The following is a 22755-nucleotide window of genomic DNA, read 5'->3' on the forward strand; positions in this document are numbered from 1 at the left end:
GTCTCATTCAACTTTCTTGGCAAGTAGGAATAAGTAGGAGTGAATAAGCAAGGTTACATATGAAACATTGATTAAAAGGAAATGATTACCATATGAATTGAGTAATTCTACTGAAATCTTAAGGGAAGGTGATAAGAATAGAATGTTCTGGAGACTCTGCCAGTTTCCTTTCCCATGCATTGCATTAGTAGTATTGTAGTGTTAATCCATTCAGTCATTGAAAGAAAAGAGAAAAAAGCCATTGGTGAATAGGCAGGGAAATGTCAAGCTTTACACTAGATGCAGATGTTCTTCATTATGCAGGGTACAAAAACTCTGAGAAAGGAGCTCATTAGTAAAGTTGGGTGAATAATGGGTTGTCTGGTTTTGTGGTCAAACCAAAAAACCAGGAGGAGAAAAATGATCAAACTAAGCAGAAAATTTTGAGGTTTTTTAAAAAATTTTATTTTCTTGGAGGGAAGAAGAAAGAGAGATTGGATGCAGGGAAGGGGGGTAGGGAGAAAAGAACTAAAAAAAATGTAAAGCTGATCTCTGATCAGCTTTGCTTGGTAGCAATTGTACAACCTATCCTCTCCAAAACTGATGAGAACAGATACTTTTCAGGATAGAATGAACAGGGTATGTCCATAGTGTCAAATCCTCTAAGTTACGTCCTGAGACAGCTAGACATGAGTTTCCTTTTTGGAAGTTTTGTAGTCACTAAGCATGGAGCTGAGAAGCTCTGCTGACAACAACTGTCTGCCTCAGATGCTCAAAGACCTTTTGTCTTTAAAGTCAATCCTGAGAAAGTGAGGGCACACCAACTGCCATAATCTGTGACTGTTTCACAAGTCTTCCTTAGCTGCCATGTCAACCAGGCAGTATTAAAAGGTGATTTTAATACTATCTTTTTGTCATGATACAGTAAACTTTGCTGGAAATATCTTGGTAAGGTAAGAACCTCTGCTTCTCTTACTTGTGTTTCTTCCCGCCTTCTTGCCTGACAGTGGTATGTATACTAGGTAGGCATCTCTGCTCCCCCTCTTGTGTCAGGAACTAGGATGGGTCCTCACATTCTTCTGTAAGATCAAGATACAACTGACTTTTATTGAGGAAAAAGTTAAATAGTATGTTATCAAGCTCTGCTCCTGAAGGAATCACACTTGTTATTAGAAGCTAATGAATAATGTGAAAAACATTCAGGAATATGATCTTTAGCTGAAAGGACTGAGATCTGCTTTTTAACACTGTCATATGCTACATTTGAGTATTCCAAACACTTGTTGAATATTTGTAGCAGAAGATCCCCATTAGAGTCTTGTGTCTGGCTTAGGGATTGTGTGTTTGAAGATTTTTATTAATGTATTTTGAGGGTTTCATTTTACCACTGAAGATAGAGTAATTGTGAAGAGTTTTGTGAGTTTGATCAGATTTAAAATGCTGGATTCCCTCCAACTACAGAATAGAGGCTCCAGCATAGAAATGTTTCATGCCAAGAAAAGCAATTTAAACATGAGTAATGAGGGCACGTTGTTAACCATTACTCTTTAAAGATCTATTTTTCATTTTTAAAGGCTGCACAAGCACATACTATTTTTGGAAGTAACTTTCCCTTTGGTCCCTCTTCAAAACCACAGAACATATATTCTCATTCAGTAAGGAAAGGTGAATACCTTAATTTAAACATTTTGTACAATAAAAGCTAGACTTTCAAGGGAACTCATGACCAGGTTTTTAAGAGTACATTCAGACTCAAGACCCAAGGTTCAAAAGCATTCAACACTCAATAACTTAAGCCCTTTTGAAAATCCAGCTACTTGGTGCCAACATGAGATTTTAGCCATTTGAAATTTTTCCTCTGATAGGGACATACCGTTCAGCGAAATGTACTGTTTTTTCCAGGTCATTATGTAACGTTTGAAATGAAACCCAATGTATCCATTAATTTGCACTTCCATAAATGCTTTTGTTCTCATTAGATCATCTTAACACTAAGTTAGTAGATTAAGCAACTGTGACTGCTTTTTTGTTACTGAATTACAGAATCAGTAGATGTCAGGAATGTAAATGAATGTACTGCTAGCCTTTTACTGAATTCAAATTGATTTTCAGGCAGAACAAAAATCGGCTGAAGGACCATAAACAGAAGATAATAGACCACTGAGGAGAAGTACCCAGTGAAATGCCTCAGGGACATGCATTAGGCCTCATGCTATTTGATTTATTTTATTGAGATGACAAGGCTTACTCCACAGGACACATTTTCAAGCTCTGTGAGACTGTAGACCATTTAACATAAAAAAAAAAAAAAAAAAAAAAAAAAGAAATAGGACTAATGATTGACACAGAAATTTTACAAAAACAAGGTGTTTTTCACGAGTCTATGCTGCCAGGCTTCTCTCTCTCGCTTTTCACACTCAGTAAGCCTTATATGAGGAGCCCTTTTCTATTGTGTCTAAACCTACTTGGGTAGCCCATCATAAGCCACACAAGCTCCAAGAACTGTTTTGCCATGATTGTGTTGTTACCAAGATTTGCATGATGTGTTTTTTTGCAGAAGGTCATGTCCAATATGAATGAAATCCAGATGAATTTAGATAGTTGGTCCCTTTCCCCTGCATTCATGGATTTTTCCTAAGAGGTACAGTATCAGTCATGCCAATCATATGGATATCCTGAACCAGCTGATGAAGCATCTTTAAAATCAAGTTCTATCAGACAGCTTGAAATGCTGTTACAGGGTTGTATGTAACATACATTGAGGAAGATTTCCCACAGTCTTACCAAGGAAATAACTGCAAACCAGATGTGATGGGCTTTACTGGGGTGACTGTTAGAGATTCAGAGAGAGAAGGAAACAAAAGCAAAATTTTTAAACAAATAATCTGTACAGTCATCCAAAGGTAACTGAGAGGGAGGTGTAGAAGGACTTATGATAATTCTTTATGCAAATGTATTACACACTAAAGTTCCTTTAAAATATAAGCTGGATTCAAGTCTCTCACAAGTGAAATGTCACTATGTCAGTTATCAATAGTTTAAGCAAGATCAGAACCAGCTCAAGATTTTTCAGATTATTTCCAAAATAAGTTTACTGCAGTCCATACTGCACTAACTTCTGCATATTAGTCCTGTTTTTCCTTGACATAATCCAGCAGCCAGCCTATTAAAAAAACCCTACTCCACTACAATATTTTTGTAAAATATATCAGAAATACTGTTTTTCTTTGTAGAAGTTCTATTTTTTCCTAGCAGTTTGATATACGTTAGAATGCTTTGTTTAGTGGAGATAAAGTCTTTTCCATTTGATCTTCTTGATCCTGTATCTAAACAATACCTTTTCTTCCATAATGCTGTAAAGTAATTACATATAATCAGTCCTCTGTACTTATTCTAATGAGTTGCTTTCATAAATAAGGCAGTCGTGGTCACTGACCTTCTAGATCAAGGAAAGGAGCATGCCATTACTTAGTTATAATGGGCTATCATGCTGAAATAATTTTAGGAGAGAACAATTTTTAGGAAAGAACAATTTTTCTAAGAAAAATGCTAGAGTTTAATCCAAATGACAACTCTGAACTGTATTAATTGTGCATGGACTGCATCCATTGTTATGAGTGTGAAGATGCTCATTAAAGATGAGATTAATCAGGAGTGATAGCTAATTGGATTAAGAAAGGGTACAGATGATTAATATTTATAAATGGTTATAATGATTTTTCTATTTTCTTTTAGTTATGCTCCATCTCTTTGATTTCTCCTGTGTAAGTATAGACAAATTATCTGAATGCTTTTAAATCTCTCAGAATGAAAACTTCAGGTTTTTCATGTTTGTGGTTAAATATCAATTTTCATCTTAATTTTAAATTAGACTGGCATTTCCCCTTCTTCCATTGCCAGTAATGTCGCACATGCATATTCTAGCTTTCTTACCATTGCCTCAGGTAGGAGCTGGACTAATAATGAAAAAATGAACCGCACATTCTCCTATACCCTCCAGGTCTGATGCTGCAAACATATCCATGTTTAACTTTAGATGTATCCCTGAACTCAGAGCAAGATTGCAAAACCAAGAGTCAATAAAAGTGTTCATTGCACTGAGGTATAAGAACTTTACCATTAATCTGTTCTTCCACTAATTAATTTTATTTACCTCTTGCTTTCTTGTCTCTGCAAAGCAATTAAAACCAAAGCTTTAAAGGAATTTAGATACCTGACTTCCACTTCTTTTTTCTTCCTATCTTGTCAGTGTCCAATTTTGCAGCCTGGAAGATGAATAATTACTTAGTAGGTGTGAGTAAATACTTCTCTGTATGTTCAAACACGGGTTTTGTACCGAGGGAGGCTTGACTATTGTTTGTTCTTTTTTTTTAACCAGCTCATGAAGAATATTCCATCAATCTTTCAATGCCTCCAAGATGGATATAGAATCCAGGGTGAATGAACTGACTGTGTGTCTCTTCCGATATAGCAGGAGACTAAATGAGATGCGGTGTCTCACAGGAGGTTTACAACTGCCTTCAATGAGGGAGTCAACGTCATTGCAGAAGAAGTTGCCAGAATGATGAATTTCGACACTGGCAAGTTTGGACTTTATTTTACAGGGTTTTATGCATGCTGATGTACATATAAATATATGGAAAAAAAGAAACTTCTTGATCATGCAGCATCCAAGAAAGGAAATGCTTTATTATCAGTGTGTTTGTCCCTGCAAGTGCCACTACAGGTGAAACAAGAACACTCAAGGCTAAGGATACTTAAAGCTTAGAAAGAAACAAATAGCATGAAAAATTACTAGTGGGTAAGGCAAAAACTTATAAGCTCCTAAAATAACATATACAGCTCAAAGTTTGGCTGAACACTGGCTCCCTCATCTTTTGGATTTTTTGACTTTTCTGCAGAGGGTAAGGTTTGCTCCTGGAGAGTGACAGAAAGTTCTTAGATGAATGATGAATAAAAAGATAAAATCTTGTCCTTTCTAGCATTTATACCAAAACTGTTAAATATCACTTCCTAGCATTATTTTTGTAATCATGTTGAACAAGCTTAATATTTCTATTAATAATATATCAGAATTTTCAGGTAAAGACATCTAATATGAACCTTCACATTAACTTCCACACTGTGCATGTTCTTAACAAATGAATATTAAATTAAATGTAAAAGGTAGACTTTACAATGTTCAAATGTGGCCTATTGGAGGTTACTGATGCCACAAGCATTTCAAGGCACAATTGTATTCCACAGTTTTTTGCAGCTCACTAGTATGTTGTTTTCTCTGGAAATATAATATTTAAAAAAAGGACACAAACTCTTATGACTGGGATTCCAACTCTGCAGTTTCCACAGAGGTTTCACAGATAGATTCCATACACAAAATGTTCTTTATGTTGCTTTCAGAGGAAACTGGAAGATCATAAACAACAAGGCCTGTTTGAATCCTATTAACTTTGAAATTATGTTGAAAATGATGTAGTTATTATATGTAAGGAAGGAGGATGAAATTCTTGGCATTTCTAAAAATAAACTTGGATAAAAACTCAGGGATTTTAAAAGTTTTAACAGTTTTCGTAACTTGAAAGAAAGTCAAAAGTGACCTTGTAAACATTTTTATGGAAAGCTGAATTTAACTCCACCCCCAAAATTAAAATTGTTCACTTGCAGGACATGGCACATTCACACTAGGCAGTAGCTCAAATATTCATTTATCATGTCCCAGTGGATTAAAATCATAGTCTGATGCAGACTGCACTGTTTTAGTCTAATGCTGAGGTAAGAAAGGCATGAGTCATGGAGGCAGAATTTTCACCTGAAAAGAAACAGCTGTAGCCTATGCAAACATGTTTTGGCAGCTGCTGAAAAATTATGATCTGAGAGCTGTTTAGATTTTTGTCATATTTCTGAATCATGATTTCTAACAAATAGACACATGCTCTATCAAAAGGGTGAATCAACCTTTTGCTGTGCCATCTGCATGCCTTTGCAATATGTCACGATTATTTTTCTCTTGTCCAGATAACTCTCAGAGCCCAAAAGCTTGTCAGATAAATCAATACTCAGATCTTTGACAGACAATGGCCATGATTCAACAAGGCATATTAGCCTGTGACTGATGTTAAGGAAATGTTAAGTTTTTGCTGCCTTAGGCTTGCCTGTGTAATTATATGGCCAAATTTTTGCAAATGTTTCTCACAGAGAAGCTAGACAAATACATTTGATTTTGATGATTTAAAGTACAGCTAAGAGAAAATGAGATTAAGATTCTAATTGTCATTTATGTTATTGTGAAAACAACAACCGTTTCTAAATGTCTTCTCATTTTAATTTATCCACTTTCTGGTAGGCTCTGGAATTAATCTTGGTCTGCGAGGCTTAGAATCATCAGAAGAATTAATTTACAGGATTGCTGCAGCAATGGATCAGAATGATATCTTTGAAGCACTATTTGCTGAAATATGACTCTGAAAGCAAGTGACAGAATATTTTAAGCAGAATGGATTATTTACTACCCTGCCTGAATGAACATGATGAGTGAGATCACTGTAATAATACAGAGACCCATGTTTTTCTGCAGTGCAAGAAAATGGGTAGTAACTTTACACAACTGCTATTACAAAATAATGAAACAAAAACCAAACCCCCAAAACCTCAACCAGAACCATGCACATACTATATACCTCAAAGATAAGTACATACACTCAGTCAATTTATATACAATTTCTTGCTTTCCTAACACAGAGATGATGGGGAAGAAATGATAAGGAGGAAGACTGCATTACTCCTACCATTTTAGGATCTGAAAAAGTGTCTTAATTTGTGGCAAAACTGTTACAGGCCTCAATCTGTGTCCTAACGTTACAGTCCTGCTCTTACGGAAATCATGGCCATTGCTTTCTGCTATTTGAGAAACCTAACAGAACTCGTTCTGCAATTTAGTACAAATGAACAGAAACCTGAACTTGCATGGACACCCACTGAAATCATACCTAAATCTCGTATGTCTGTATGAAGTTTCTTGATGCAATTTGGATTATGTAAGTAAGATATGTAGGTAATTGGTATAAAAAAAAAAAAGCTGGAAAAGATGGCAAAGAACTTCTCTGACCCTCTGAAAGAGAATGAATCTTCTATTTGCCAGAATTTGAAATTGAAATACATGGTTGAATTTCAACATTCTTTGAATCAAGTAAATAACACAAATCACCAAATTATCAAAATGTGACTTTTTTTTCCCAGTGAAAACTTCCTGTAAAGTAGGAGGTGGTTAAAAGTAGAGGGGAAGAAATATTTGTGAAAATATCATAACTGTTGGAGTCTCTGTTGATTCTGAGTTTTCAAAGAGGGAATGTCCTTGTTTCAGCTGGGACAGAGTTAATTTTCTTCATAGTACCTGGTACATTGTGTTTTGGATTTAGTTTGAGAATACTGTTGATAATGCACGTATGTTTTAGTTGTTGCTAGGTACCACTTACCCTAATTTAAGGATTTTTCAGTTTCCCATGCTCTGCTAGCAAGCAGGTGCACAAGAAGCAGGGAGGGAGCATGGCCAGGACAGCTGACCTGAACTAGCCAAAGGGATATTCCATACCATAGAACGTCATGCTCAGCATATAAAGCTGGGGGAGTTGGCCGGGAGGCACGGATCGCTGCTCGGGCATCAGTCAGTGGATGGTGAGCAATTGCATTGTGCATCACTTGTGCTTGTTTGATGTTTTTTTTTTAAATTTTATGATATTCCTTTTCATTACTACTATTATTATTATTGTTACATTTTATTTTACTTTAGTTATTGAATCATTTTATCTCAACCCACGAGTTTTACTTTTTTTTCCCCAATACTCCTCCCCATCCCACTGGGAGAGGGGTAAGGGAGTGAGCGGCTGCATGGTGCCTAGTTGCTGGCTGGGGTTAAACCATGACAGGGAAGTGTGGAGTTTCTTAAATATTTTTGTAGAAACTGAAATTGCACTGAAAACAATATCAACCCATAGGACTCTGTGGTATCATATTACTTGTGTACCAAGGACTTCAAGGCAATTCATTAATAGCCACCTTGTGCTGCCAAACAAAGCCTTTGCATTTTCATTCAATAAATATTTTTACATGAAAGGCAGTGGTTCTGTTTAATGGGTATATACACATATATACGTGACTAATTTTGAGATTCTATTTCTCTTTTTAATCTAAAGTACACCGTACACCCTTAACACTGAAATACTGTAATGCTGCTGTTTACATTTAGGACATAATGCACACTTTATGCAATACAGATGGTTGGGATAGGATAACTGTCAGACAAATGATTTCCACATTCCCACTGAACGAAGTTGGTGGAACACTGGATGCTGAATACTGACAGACTGCAACAGGAAGAAAACTACAACTACCTTTTCCTACAGTACTACTGCTAGATTAATACTTTTCCCCCTGTACTTCAAATACTGACTTAAATAATCTGTTTTCTTGAGACTTGGCACATCTCTCTACTCAGTCACCTCTGGAGTATTTCATCAGCTTCCTGAACCAGAAGTGACCATGTCACTAAGGTTTCCCTTCCCATATGTTTACCCAAGAGAGTATAGTCACAGTCTTTTTTAATACCCCCAGTAATACTCACATGAAAACTGGCTCTTGATGATGTATGTGTTTTTATTTCTAGCAGGAGGGGATAATTTAGTAGGTGTAATTCCTCAGAGGGACTTGCAAAGTGATGGGAGCAGCAGGGCAGAAAAAAGTTCAGGCTGCTTTTCTAGACAGATATGAATGCCATTAGTGGGGAGTGAGCGAGCCATATAGGTCAGTGTCTCAAATAGTGCATAAAAATGTTACCCGAAGGAGTCAGGGCGCTCCAAGGCATTTGTGGGGTTGCACTGCCACCTGGTGCAGTCCTCAGTGATTACAGGCTCTGTCCAACCCTGGGGTTGGCTTTTTTTTAAAAATTTTTTTTTTTTTCTTAAAACACTTGACAAAGGACTACAATGGGAAGATGCTCTTACAAATGCTGACAGTTGGGTTTGGTTATATAAATAGATATGAATATGTCAGCATATGGGTATGGGATCAAAAGCACTGAGGTAGGTCGGGGGCGTATGCCATATCAGCTGAGTAATGGTAGCAGTCCAGGTACTTCATCCGTCACGGCTGCAAAGTGGGCTGCCCGGGCTTCAGCGGCGGGGGCAGGACTCACTACTATGGGTTACTGTCAATTCACTGACCTGGAATGCTTCGGCCTCTGCAGCCGACTGTACTTATGTCTCCAGGTGACACAGGTTTGGCAAAGAGGCCTGTGCGGCCCGGTGGGCGAGGCAGCCTGCGGCCCCTGGGCGTTCGGCGCGGCGAGGCGCTTCTTTCTCTCCAGCCGGGCTTTCCTCACCCAGCAAGCGACGCGGAGGAGCTCTGGCTAACACGGCCACGACGGAGAATCTCGTCCCAGAGCTCAGAGGCTGACAACCGATGGCAAAAAGCTTAAAGGACAGTTCATTTTTTCATTGCTTTCCGGGGCCTCGTCGTATTCACGCCTGACCCCTGAAAACAGAGGGCTGGAAACACTCAAAGCCGCCCAAATCTGAGATTCTTATGCCTTCCGTGACGATTTCAACTCAATCCGGGGCCCCTTTGGGGTTAAAACCTCAGTGTCACAGGTAAAACCCACAAGACCGAGGACGAAGTCGCCGCTCGGCCACGGTTCCCGCGGGCTGAGGAGAACGCCTCCCTCCTCTCCCCCCTACCCCGCCGGGGGCCGGACTACACTTCCCATGGTGCCCCAGGGCCGCCTCGCCGCTCTATTGGCTGGGCCGGCCGGAAGGGGCGGTGTGGCGCGCGCCCGCTGGCCGGCGGCGGCGGCGGCGGCGCGGAGCGCCCGTCCTAATGGCGGCGCTGAAGTACGCGGGGCTGGACGACACGGACAGCGAGGAGGAGCTGCCGCCGGGCTGGGAGGAGCGCACCACGAAGGACGGCTGGGTTTACTACGCGAAGTAAGGGAGCAGCGGCGGCGGTGGGGGGTGCTGGGGGGCGAGGGCGAGCACGCCTGGAGCCCTCTGCCCACCCGCCTCTTCGCCCCGGGGCAGCGTCCGTGGAGCCGCCGCCGCTGCCCCCTCAGCGCGGGGTGGGGCGGGAGCCGCCATTTCCCGCCCTGTACCACAGGGGCGAGCTGCCGCCGTCGGGCGGTTGGGGCCGGGTTTGGTGGCGGGACCGGTCTCCGTGGGAGTCGGTTTCCGCGTGGGGGTGCCCTCCCGGCTCCTGGGAGCGCCGAGCGTGGGCTGGGCTGGGCTCTCCCAGCCACCGCCTCCCCGCGCCGAGCCCCGCGGGTTGTCCGCGGGAGGGGAGGCCGGGCCGGAGGGGCGGGAAGGGAGCGGGCAGGTCCGCCTCGCCTGCCTCGAGTGGGAGCGATGCTGGGGCGGCTGCGGGCACGCCGGGGGGGCGGGAGTGGGCTCTCAGCCAGCTGTTGCTGGGGCGGGACGGTTCACGGCTCTGCGGGTAGAGTCTTTATACGTATGGGCGGCCGAGCCCGACGCTACAGTATTGTAGTTTCCTTAGTTTTCCTTCTTGTAGGGGTAGAGAAGAAACAGGTGCCGTGGAAGTTAGAAGTTATAAATGCGCTGCCTCAGCTCTTCGGGATACTACAGCTCTGACAGGAGAGGAAAATCTGCGTTTGGCACCGTCTGCTTGTGCCACTCTGCATCTGGGCTGGCTACAAAAAGGGGTGTGCTACAGGGGCTTAAGTAACTTAGTGGAATATATATTTATACGTTTTCTCCTCGCTTGTGGTTTCTGTAACCATGCTGGTCTTGGAATCTGTTTCAGTCTGTTTAAAGCTGCAACATTTATTCCCTTCCACAAAATGGGGGAAAAGTATAGCGCGTTCTCACCTGTGGTGAGTTGGCATCTTCCTCCCAAGTTCTGCTTTACAAACACTGGACAGAATGCTTTTGTTTATCAACACTTGGTTTATAAACGCTGTAAATTTCCCTCTAGATGATCGTTTTTCTTCGCTCAAGTTTCTGTGTATTTCCTTTGACTTCAAAAGCCCTTTCAGAAAGGAATCGCTTGGTGAAAGTAGCAAATGTACAAAATAATAAGATATTACTGAGAGTAGTTTTTACACAAACGCTTGATTGAATAGTTCTTGTTGTTTAACTGTTGTGAAACTGAACTAATTCCGTTTAATGACGTGACATTAGCGTATCTGTACCAGCTGAAAATCTTGCCCAGTGTGTCTAAAAATACTTGACACAAAGAGGTGTTACGTTATTGCTACCTTTAACATAAGCTCTAGATCAGTGATACCTCTGCATAATCGGGACATTTGTTTTAAAACCTTATCAACAATATGAACTTTAAACTTAGCAAGAACAGGGTAACTTTGGTTTAAGACCTTTAAAGGTTTTTGTGATGAGTCAGGTGTGAACACAGACAGTTACCAAAGCTTGGTGGGCATGTGCTTATTTGTCAAGCTATGGTAATTTGGTTATGTATCTTGCATCAGACAGGAATAACTCGGGATCTTATATCTTTAGTGTATGAGTGTCCTGAAGTTCGAGTGTTACTGCAGGTCACACAGATGTACTTATTTAGTCTCAGACCACCAGCTGTGATTCTTGTAATACAGTATGCTGTCACTGTGGGCTCACTGCATGGTTATTATAAGAAGGAACAGTTGCTTACGTTGAGTGGAAATTGCTGTTGGTACTAGACCTGTAGTTTAGTGATTATTTGTGTATATTATTCAATAATGTTGTCAGTCTTTATTTCGTACTTGGGCAATTTGGATGCTCTTTCAAGTAATCCCTGCTTGACTCTTAATATAAAAAATTGGTTATTATTTAAAAATATTTAACAAAAGATAAGATTTTAATATCCAACCTGATTTCAGCACTTCGTGTATTTTAAGACCTTGGTTATGTGTACATCATTTTGCTTATTAGTCTGTAGTGCAGAAAACCTTATGATAGAGTATAGTAATTCTGTTATAGTGATTTGAGTGAATAAAATCTCTGAATTAGAAGAGGACATGCGATACCATTGTCACCCATGTTAAATAAATACTCTGCTAGTGAAGGCCCTTAGACAAACTTACCTGTCCAAAGCTGTCATTCCTCATGTAGAAATCGAGACTTCTTTACAGCTTGCAAATTAATGTTATTAGACAAGTGGTTTAGGTGCTTTTGTTATTTGAGAACTTTCTAATATTATTTCTACTAGTTTCTAATAAATTCTTTTCTTGCTTCTTTCTTCTTTTTTTCCTGCCAAGGATCACCACCTTTTTGAGACATTTTCTGAGTCTGTTAGTGTTATTCTTTAATGACTTTTGGGTTTTCTTTCTTCTCATGGTAAGCAACAAAACTTAGCTTGGAAGTCAAATATTTATTTGAATTTTTATAGACTCCTTTGCTCTCTGGTTAGTTACTTTTCCTTCAGAACTGTGGCAATATGGAAGCCTGACAACTTCTAAGAGCAGTTTTGACCTTTCTTAAACAAGTGATTGACATAGAAGACAAGCCATTTTCTGAACTGTATTAAAAAAAAAAGTAGTTAAACTGTATTTACTGTATGGAAAAAAATTTTTTTATTACATCAGAAAAATCATTAGGCAATTTTTTAAAATCTTAAACTTTTCTTTTCCTACAGCCACCTGGAAGAAAAAACACAGTGGGAACATCCTAAGTCTGGGAAGAGGAAACGTGTTGCAGGAGGTTTGTGTTAAGCTTTTGTAAAGAACTGAAATTATGTTGCAAACATCAACTGGATATTGTGCAGGAACTAGATCTCATTTTGATCTTCTAGTTGACACTAATTACCTAGGCAAACTGAGCTTGCAAAATACAGCTGATTTCAGTGGAGCTTTACCTGTGTGATTGTGTCTGTGTAGGGTGATCACTTTGCAGTTTTATGGCTTTCTTGTATTGCTCCGTAAAGCCAAAGTACTAATTCTAGGATAAAGGGATTGTTTTACTGTGGCTTGTAAAGTATATAGTCAAGGGCTGAATTTCTCTGATATCCTGGCGTCCATCAGATAAATATTATAGTTGGATTATATTCTTCAAAGAATGTATGTGATCAAAGAATATCCCTGGCACAGAAGGAAGCCCCATTAGTTTTCATTTTACTTGTTTTCCCCAACCCAACTGAATGTTTGCGCCAGAGCAGAAGACAGCCAATGCTGCAGGGTACTTGCAAAGGTATATGACTTCTTAAGGACCTTGGATCAGTGCCTTAAAATAGATCTTTCCAGAAGCTTCTATGTGGCGTACTTAGGGGTACTATACTATTGGCAAGCCATATTTCTTCTGGCACTGGTAATATGACTATAGCTAACTGGAATATTTTCAGTAGATTTTGAGCCAATTGAATTATAATTGAATACTTTTCATCCAGGATTAGAAGTACTGGGAACGCTACCTGTTAAGTATTTCTGTAGGCTCTTTTATAAAATAACTTTAAAAAATAAGCTTTGTCATTTTTGTTCTTTTATCTGTCCTTTCAACTTTGATTTAATGTATTTCATACCCCCTTGAGGGAGTACCAGATCTTCCAACTTCTGGTATGTTACATGTAACTTTTCCTACACTTAGTTCATGGTTGCATTTTGCCAGTTTGTGCTATACCATGAAACAACCTTTATACAGAGCTTTTAGATTACACTTAATATGCTAGTCATTACAGTTGTACCAGATCTCCTGTATATTGTACTCTTATTAGAGAGCAATTGCATGTGATTAGGGAAGCAATCCTTCTTTCAAGTTCCCATATTCAACTGCAGCAGGTAAGCTGTATTGCCTACGTGAATAATGCAGAATTTTGCCCCATCTGTCTGAGAAATCACTTAAACTTCAAATCTAAGTGTATTCTAAGCCTGCAAAAGGTAATGTTTTATGTGTTTCCTAGGTCTGCCATACGGATGGGAGCAGGAGACTGATGAAAATGGACAAGTCTATTTTGTAGAGTAAGTATGACAATATAGAATATGGACAAGTAGGACAACTGTGTTTCAAGTTGGGTAGCCTTTTGGAGGTATGATACTGTGACAATATCGGCTGGAAAGATAAAGAAATTACTAAGTACAACTTCAGAATCCATATGCAGATATTACACTTGTATCAGTGTCTAAACACCCATTTGTGGTTTTATAAATTCTTCCATGTGCACAGAAATACTAGCTTGGGTGGCAAATTGAAGTGACTTGCATGTCCACATCTCAACGTGAGCTGATCCTCAGGCAATGTTTATGTAGGCTCATTCTGTTTGTGTATGTTTATGGATAAACTCTGTATGTATAACTTTAAAAACATATCCAGAACTTCATGGCTGATTGGTAGCATTGCAGTGGTGCTTCAAACATACAAGATGAAAACAAAATTGCTGCAGCTCTGACTCGCTTGCAGTCTAAAGCACAGGAAGAAAAGAGGTCAGTGATTGAGCTAGCAAAGATTTTTAGAAAGATAAGGTAGGAGGAAGTTCACAGAAGCAAAAAGGGATTTCTAGGAACATTTCCTTTTGTATCTTTTCAATGGGAGGGTCAAAATGGGGTAGTTATCTTAATTTTACTTGGCAGAATGAAGACTGGTCATAGGCCAAAATAGTAAGTGTAGCTTCTCTGTCCTATAATTAAGGGTTGAAGACTGAAACTTGTTGCTTAGTGTCTCTGATAATTGTCTGAAGAAAACTAAAATTCCATTTTAGAAAGGTGAGCCTGACCCAAATTGTGCCATTTGCTGAGCTGATGTGAAGCTATTTGTTTTCAGTTGTTTGAGTAAAAAGTACTGAGCTACATTTCTCATTGGTATGTTGTTTCAAGGAAGTAGCGTAGGCCCTTTTTATAGACCTCCTAAGAGAACATGATCTTCCCTAATATAATGTGATTTTTTTCCTTGACAAAATTCTGCTTTTTATGTCAGGGGTTCATGTGAAGTTCAGAATGGCGTTGTGAAGTATGTGAATACAACTATTAATGGACACTGTCACAACTGGAAAAATGGTTGATAAAAAAGTAATAAGGATCATTTTAACAAAACTGAAAAAAAATAATGATTTTTGGGAATTTAGATAATCCACCTGAATTGTACACAACAGTGGTTGAAATACATTTAAAATCTAAATATGGATTATGGAAGGGTCAAAGCAGTTGAATTTTTGTGTTCTTTTGCAGCCACATAAACAAAAGGACTACCTACCTTGACCCAAGACTGGCCTTTACAGTTGAAGATAATCCGGTAAAACCCACCACTAGACAGAAATATGATGGAAACAGTACTGCAATGGAAATACTCCAGGGTCGTGACTTGAGTGGAAAAGTGGTTATAATCACGGGAGCAAATTCAGGAATAGGTAGGTTAACATTACACATAAGGTACAATACGGCAATCTTTATCTTACTGGCTACTTTGTTGTTAAATATCTGTGTACTTTTGGTATTCAAACTTGGTTTGCATTATTTCCATATAAAACCTCTAGTTAGAAAACTTTTTTCAGGTTTGTGTACTGCTTTTTAAAAAAGTGTGGAGATGTTAGAGCTTAGAGGAGAGCCACAGGAAAGACATCAAGTCTGAAACAATTGATTTTTGTCTAGAAAAATACTGATGGAGGCATTTTACCTTATGTGAATATATTAAGGATGGCTGTGAAAGGGAAGGGAAGTTTCTTTTTATCATCTTGGTGGCTAGGACAAGGAGTAAGGTTTGTATGGCTGCAGAGGAGTTCAGATAAAGTATTCAGAAAAACTTTCTAAGGGCAGCAAGTAAACTCAGGTAAAGATTTTCCAAGGAGGCTGTGGGATTTTTATCTCTGAACATATTTTCAAGTCAACTTGATGATGAACTTGTGTCAGAATGTCATATTCAATTCTCCTTTAGGGCAAAACTGCATGTTTATCACATTTTGAATTCCCTGTTAGTTGTATTTTCTAGCAGGATCATAAATCCTTTTAGACACTCAGGTTGTTTAAGTATCTGTTACATAGTATTACTTCTATAGCGGGTGAGTATTTGAGAGATTCTAATTAGCTGCTTTTGTTTCATTTTATAATGATGCTTTGGTGCTCAGGGGCTTTGCCTTTCTTCTCAGAAGGCAGGATTTCTTCTCTAACTTAATTTGCTAGGCTGTTTGAAGTTTCAGTCAGCAATCTGCACAGGATATGTCTTTTTTCTGTGGCTTAAATTTCTGGAGGAGCCACAAATATTAAAACACTGGTATGGTTTGGTGTTAGATCTGAATTTTTTTGGTACATGAAGGGATCTACCTAAATTCTAGATAACTTAATCTTTTGTTTCCTTTTGTGGTTTGCATTTTTCTTTGTGGTGGGAATACATCAATATTGGAAGAGTCCTTATGCAAATTATTTGGTGTCTTTTTTTTTTGTAGTGCAGGATCTTGACTTAAATGCATTTATGAGGACACTGGAAAACATTGGAGATGTTCTGGAAAATGCGTTAATAGCAGGACTTACCAGTCTGAATTCTCTTGGTCTTTACCTCTTAATTATTTAAGGGAGTGTTATCCCACAGGAGTCAGATGAAGAATTTAGAGCTTTATTCTGGCTTGCAATTTAGGCATTAACAGAACATGTCCTGCTGTCATTCCATGATATGCTACTACAGATTGGTATTGCAGTTAGGGCAGCAAGTGTTGTACTTGCCTGTCTCAATGAGGAAATTGTGTTTTCTAGTAAAGTTTACATTCCGGATTCTTGGTACAGCCTGTCTTTACATTGCATCCAGCAGTAGAATTTGCTTTGTATGCAACTGTGCAGTCTCAGAACATTTAAGAATTACCTGGACTCAAATGATTTGCCTTCAGCAGAAGAGCTGCCATTCAGACTGGCTGAATGAGCTGAAAGTGTTTCACATATGGCAAAAGATTAATCCAAGATATATGATGCTTTTGTCAAGAATTTTTCCCCCTATTTCTCCCTTAGTTTATAATCTGGATTGAGCACAAGTGATCGAGTATATCCTTGCACCAGATCTTCTTCACTTGTGACATATATGCGCAGATATATGTATATACATATACACACATATACCGTTTTGATTTCTATTAGTAGGTGAGGGCAGGCTATTGCTCCTGGTCAGAAGCATACCAAGAAGAGTGGGAGCATTAGTGAAATAAGCCTTGGGCTTGTGCTGCTTTATGAGGTTAGGATATAGGGAGTCCAAATATATGAAGGTGGTGTCGCAAATATGTGATTAAGGTGGTGTTATGGCCTATATAACTCAAAACTCTTGCACACCATATTGCATTTAGTATTGCTGTAGTGCTAGGCTTTGTGTCTGATAGTACTTACCAATTGTCATGGAGCATGGATTAAGGAGAAAGCAGTTCTAGGGTTAACGCTTTTTATGTAATCTATGTTCTTTTTTCCTAGCTCTAAGGGCTTTGGGGGGAGGATATAATCTGAGCTGGGCTTGTGCTGGTTATGACTTCTGATTGACCTGCTTGGTGGAGAAAAACAGGGTTCAAACTCCTCGGTTTTGTGTGAAGGGAACACTCCCCCTTTGGGGTTGGCTAATAGTGTTCTTGTCCAATTAATTTGGATATAATTGGCAGAATTTGAAGTTTTCTTGAAACTTGTCTGAGTCTTTAAAATGTATCAGATTAGCTTAACTGTTAACCATGCTTTGTGACTCTTGGCAAACTGCTTTGAACATGTCAGTGTCATGTAATGGATTGCAATGTAGAGATCCCTGTGAGCTTTAACATGTCTACACAAGTCTTTGGGACTCCATGTGGAAACACTAATTAGCTAGCTCAAGTGGAGTCTTACCAGTTTTGGAGCTTATTCCCCAGTTATTTTAGGATTTCAGTGCCGTGCTCTACTTTGTGTTGTAGATACTTCTTTTAAACTCTCAGTATATTCTGGAGCTAATTCCCTCCCTGAGTATTTTGAGGAGTGAACAATTACTGTGTTTTCAGAACACTGACATGCTTTCTTTAGGAGGTAAGTGTAAATATTTCCAAGGAAATATTGCTGCCCATTAAGTAGAAAGTGATGAAAAAGAATGTATTACTTGTTGAGCATTTGTACTTAATAACATAATAAAAAAAAAATAAAAATCACTCAACCCTTTCATTGTTGTCAAAATGAGTTTCAATGGTATATTTGAAACTAACTTTATGGTTTCTGTACATTTCTTGAGAAATTTTTCATTTCAAGATGGGTAGAACAAAGATCAAGGTGGTATAGACTGCAGTCTTATCAAAATGCAGAAGAATGCTTTTTCAATTACTGCATTGCTGCATGCTCAAAATAAAGTTTGGAAAATGCTGAGGATCCCTTGAAAGATGGATGAACATAGAAGTTATTTTTTTATTCAGCCATATACACTGCTTTAAGATAGCAAAGTTAAAAACAGATCAACAAAGATGGAATGATACGTTAATTCACTTTATTTGTGAATCTAATACAGGGAATCCAACATAACTTGCCAGGAACACTTTTTTTTTTTTTTTTTTTCTTATAGTTGAAAAATTTCCTCACCTTCTGAAAAACATAGATGCTTACTTGATTACTGAGGGAATACTTTGGATGACTTCAGCAGTGGTAGAGTTCTAGTGGTATCACACATACTGGCTTCTCAGATGTTACTTCATTGCCGTTAACTTCTCTTAACATGTCTGTAAAATGCGGACACTGTCTGCTCTGTGGTTCTTTTTGTTACTAATTAAGAATATGGACTGTAAGAATTTCCTAGATTACATACCCACTTTCATAACTTAGTCTTTGAAATTGCTGCAAAAAGTGTGTGTGTGGGGGAAAAGAAGTACTAAAAAAAATTAGATTTATAAACAATTACTTCGATTTCATTAGCAACTTTGACAAGGTTAATGAATTACTCTGTTCTTACAATATGAAGAGATCATAGCAGATCAAGAGTTATTAGTAAAATGTTTGGGTTTTTTTTAAGCTTTTTTCTTCTGACAGTATAGTCCAACTATTATTTGGGGTTTTTTCCTCATTTATTTTTTAAGCTCAATCAAAATTTTAGTCTGAGTATCACATTAGAATTTGAGGTAACTTTTGGTCACAGTAAAGCTGGTGTAGTAAAAAGAAGTAAGACTGACTTACTGAACAGTTTAGTCTTGTGTCAGTCCTTCTGGCTTTAAAAACTTATTCTATGTACATTTAAACATGAGTAGTGTAAATTGTCAGTTTGTTCTCCGAAAGTCAGTGAGACTTATTCCACTGTGAGCAATTGAAGATAGTGTGCAATTTTGTGTGGGGGTTGTTTTTCTGTTTTAAGGGTCTCAACATCAGTTAGGTTACAGTGAAAATACTTCCCTAGCATGCTTTTTGTATGAATGAAGTCATACTTTCTAATTTTTCCACTAGAGGGCTGTGTTGCTCTTTGAAAATACTAAACAAAAGAGACCTGGTGCTTTTTCCTGTTTTTAGTAAATGCTCCTGTAATTTTGTTTGTGTTCTTAATTATTAGGACTAGAATTTGAAATTTTAAACAGCATGTTGGCTGTTTATCTAGGTTTAATTTTATAAAGAGATGTGGTACTTTCAACTGCATGTGTGAGCAATCTCAAATCAAACACATTTTTAAAAATAATATTACTTGGTTTTAATATCAGGGAGACAGTTGTGTAGCTAATGTGATTTTCTATGACTTGTATAAATATTGCTATCTGTTTTTAAGATTCATGTAGCTATATGACCTTGAAATGACAATGTGTTCTGTTTTCTGTGTTGGGTGCAGTTGCATCTAACCTATTGTGAGTGCTAGAGTATGCATGAGTAGCAAAATGTAAGTAGTATTGCAGTATATGATGGAAAGGCAAAATGTGTATGTTCTATGCAGTCAGGCAGATTCCACAAAGTAGGGTTTTTCTTAATGCTTTTCCAAGATTTTATCACAAAACTGTATTGATAATCACAACTAAACCATTGCTTAAACTTCCATTTCTAATTTTACTGCTATATGAAGGTCAAAAGAAATCTGTTAATTGCTTTTGTAAAGGATGCCCAGAGTAAGCACAAATTATCTCAAGAAAGTGAAAACCACTTTTGGCTTTGAGCAGCTTAATTTATTCAAATGCTGAAGAAAATACAGAAACTTCAGTCATAATGTGGCTTGTTATATTGCTTTTCTTGATTATGTTTTACCAGAGTAAAGCATGTAATTTTATAATTGTGGAAATGTTTTAGATTATTTCTTCAAAATAATTGTCGGCTAATGTTTGGTTAAATGGAATTCTCTCTTTTGTGGCACTTTTATTGCTATGCAATGAAGACACTTTAGCCAGGAGAAAAGTTGTATCCTAGTTACTATTAATCAGTACTTGAAAGATGAGTCACTACTCCAGTGAGCATATACTTTTGGTATGAGAAGCTACCATATTTCTTTTATTTCTTGTACCGAACTTCAGTATTAGTAGCTTTTGTCACATTGATGCAAAAGGTCGGGGAAATGCACTTATAATTTATCACAATTAAATGTCTGCTTTATGATTTAAAAAGTTGTTTTGAATAACTGGCCCTTTAATTTATAAATGATAAACAGAAGTTTTTCTGGTTTATTCCTCTCTCTCATAGCTTTTTTTCCTCCTGATGACTCTATTGGTGTATTAAGTGTGGAAAGCTAGCTTGACATAGTAATAAAACATGGTTATTGCAAAACATATGCAGGTTAGATTGTAGCACATCACTTAGGTTTTTAAGCTCTAAGAGTCTGATTAAGTTATAACTAAAAATTATTAGTAAATTTTAGCAGAAGATGACATGTTTTATTAAAATGTGTTTTAACAAACCAAGGAAATGCAAAGTGACCTACTTTTTTTTTTCTCTTAACTACTAAAATACAGTTAGAAGCTATATTCTTTCATTGTTTCTTTTTAAATTGATTTATGCTGCACCCATGGCTGACTTGCATCCCCTTAAACAAATGTAGCCAATACCTGAGGATTGGGTATATGAAATCAGGGGAAGACACTTAGAGCTAAAACTCTGTTTTGAGCTCAACTATCAGAATAGCGCCTATGCAGCTTTTGAAATGCGTGGTATATTTAATGAGCTGTATTCCCAGTATCCAGTGTCACAGTTAATTGTGGTGAGGGTTTGTATATCTACAGAAACCTAACTGAACATTATGAAACTGTAGAAGGTAACATTTTGACAGTGGGTAACCTGGTTATTTACTTAGTATAATTGTCATGGTAACATGTAGATGATTAGATTTTGTTCACACATGGTGGTGCTTTTGTGATAAATACAAATTATGTAGTTCTGCAACTTATCATGTACCTTTCACTGTATCACCTGCACCTAATTCAGAAATCTCTGTCATATAGGACATTATTTGAACACTTTACACCTGTGAGCAATGTAGAATGGCTACCCCTCTTAAATTATTCTGTTCCCAAAATACTAGAAACTCCTCTGTTGCACTGGAAAAAAACAGTAAAGTTTCAGTGGTCTGGTATGTGGGATTAACTGTGTTAATTCTGGGACCAATAGCATCTAAGATCTGGTACTGTCAGGGTAGAAGTAGAACTTTAAACTATTGGAAAGCTAGGAATCTCTCTTTTCAGTAAGTATACAGTGCTTACATTAATTCAGAAAGATCCCAAGGTGTTTGTTTTTTCTGTCATCATTTTATTGTAGTAAAAAATAAGTTATTTTTGGTAGCTTTTAAACTTTTTTCTGTTTATCAAAGGAGTATAAAACCCAAGTAAACCTGTACATAAACGATACAATACACGTGGCCAGACTGCTGTGCTTTGATTATGTGCTTTTGTACTTAGTTCATACTGGCAGAAGCTAATGAAACTTTGTTTTATTGAGGGAGTGACATACGGCATAGCTGCAGAATTTCTGAATTCCTGATTTCTGGGCTATTGTTTCTGTATGTTGTGTAATAGCGTTTGAGCACTTCCTGTATTAGTATTGTTCTGAGTGTTTCTTGTAGGTAAGAAGGAGAATCTACCTTCAGAACCTTGATAGAGGCAGGTATGGTTAACCTTTGTTGCAGTTCTTATGCCAATTGAGTAATAGCTAATTGAGTAATGGCTAGTTAAGCTACTACCATAAGAGGAGCAAAATTAAACTTTTGAAGCTTATCTAAATTTATCGTGAAGATCATTTAAGGTCTCTAATAGATGCTGGGTAGATTTCACCACTATGCCCTAAATCTATTGGCAATGGAGAGATAGGAAAAGTATGATGAAAACTAATGGCTTTACTTCTTAAGAAATAAAAAATTGACTGCTCTGTACCTGCAGAGAAGAAGATTTTGTGAATATGGGGAACCATTCTAGTTGTAGAAGTTACTGAGATTATTTGTGGGCGACATTGCATTTTTTACTGGCTTTATCGGCCTTCACAAAGAAGGTAACATTTGCTGAATCCTAATTAGACCAGTGAATGGTCTCATTTAAGTCAAACTCAGATCATATGGGAGGAATAAAACAGACCCTTACAAATACCATTGAGGACTCTCATTTTAATAGTATTAGTCTGACTGTCTTAAATATGTTCATTGTCTTTCACTGTATTGCATGGAGTTTGGTGGTCTAAGCCTACAGATGTCTGTCTGAATCTGTCAGTAAGGAATTGTTCAGCTCTATTGTTGAGCTAGATTGCAAATTTTCCTTGAAAAATGTGCACTTTTTTCTTTGAAAGCACGAAGTTTATTTTCTAGTTTCTCTCGTCTGTTTCCAGATGAAATAGTGTATAAAGGTTATACAACTGGCAGAACTTCTACAAAGGAACTGCTCAAGATTAGTCCTCTGTTTCAGATTCATTTTACGATTTCTTCTATGGTTTTGGAATTTTTCTTA

General features: G+C 37.9%; 1 protein-coding gene across 4 annotated transcripts in view; it reads left to right on the plus strand.

Moving 5' to 3' along the window:
• Positions 1–9792: 9792 nt before the first annotated feature.
• WWOX (WW domain containing oxidoreductase) overlaps positions 9793–22755 on the plus strand; it is a 537288-nt gene continuing 524325 nt past the window's right edge. For all 4 annotated transcript variants that reach the window (XR_007506720.1, XM_049805747.1, XM_049805749.1 and 1 more), the window contains exons 1-4: positions 9793–9953; positions 12607–12671; positions 13864–13921; positions 15125–15303. Coding sequence is in view for 3 of the 4 variants with exons in the window: in XM_049805747.1 (XP_049661704.1) it covers positions 9847–9953; positions 12607–12671; positions 13864–13921; positions 15125–15303 (409 nt within the window). In the remaining variant the exon portion in view is untranslated. The remainder of the gene's footprint in view (positions 9954–12606; positions 12672–13863; positions 13922–15124; positions 15304–22755) is intronic.

This window comes from Accipiter gentilis, chromosome 7 (genome assembly GCF_929443795.1).
Source record: "Accipiter gentilis chromosome 7, bAccGen1.1, whole genome shotgun sequence".
In the NCBI taxonomy this organism is placed as follows: domain Eukaryota; kingdom Metazoa; phylum Chordata; class Aves; order Accipitriformes; family Accipitridae; genus Astur; species Astur gentilis.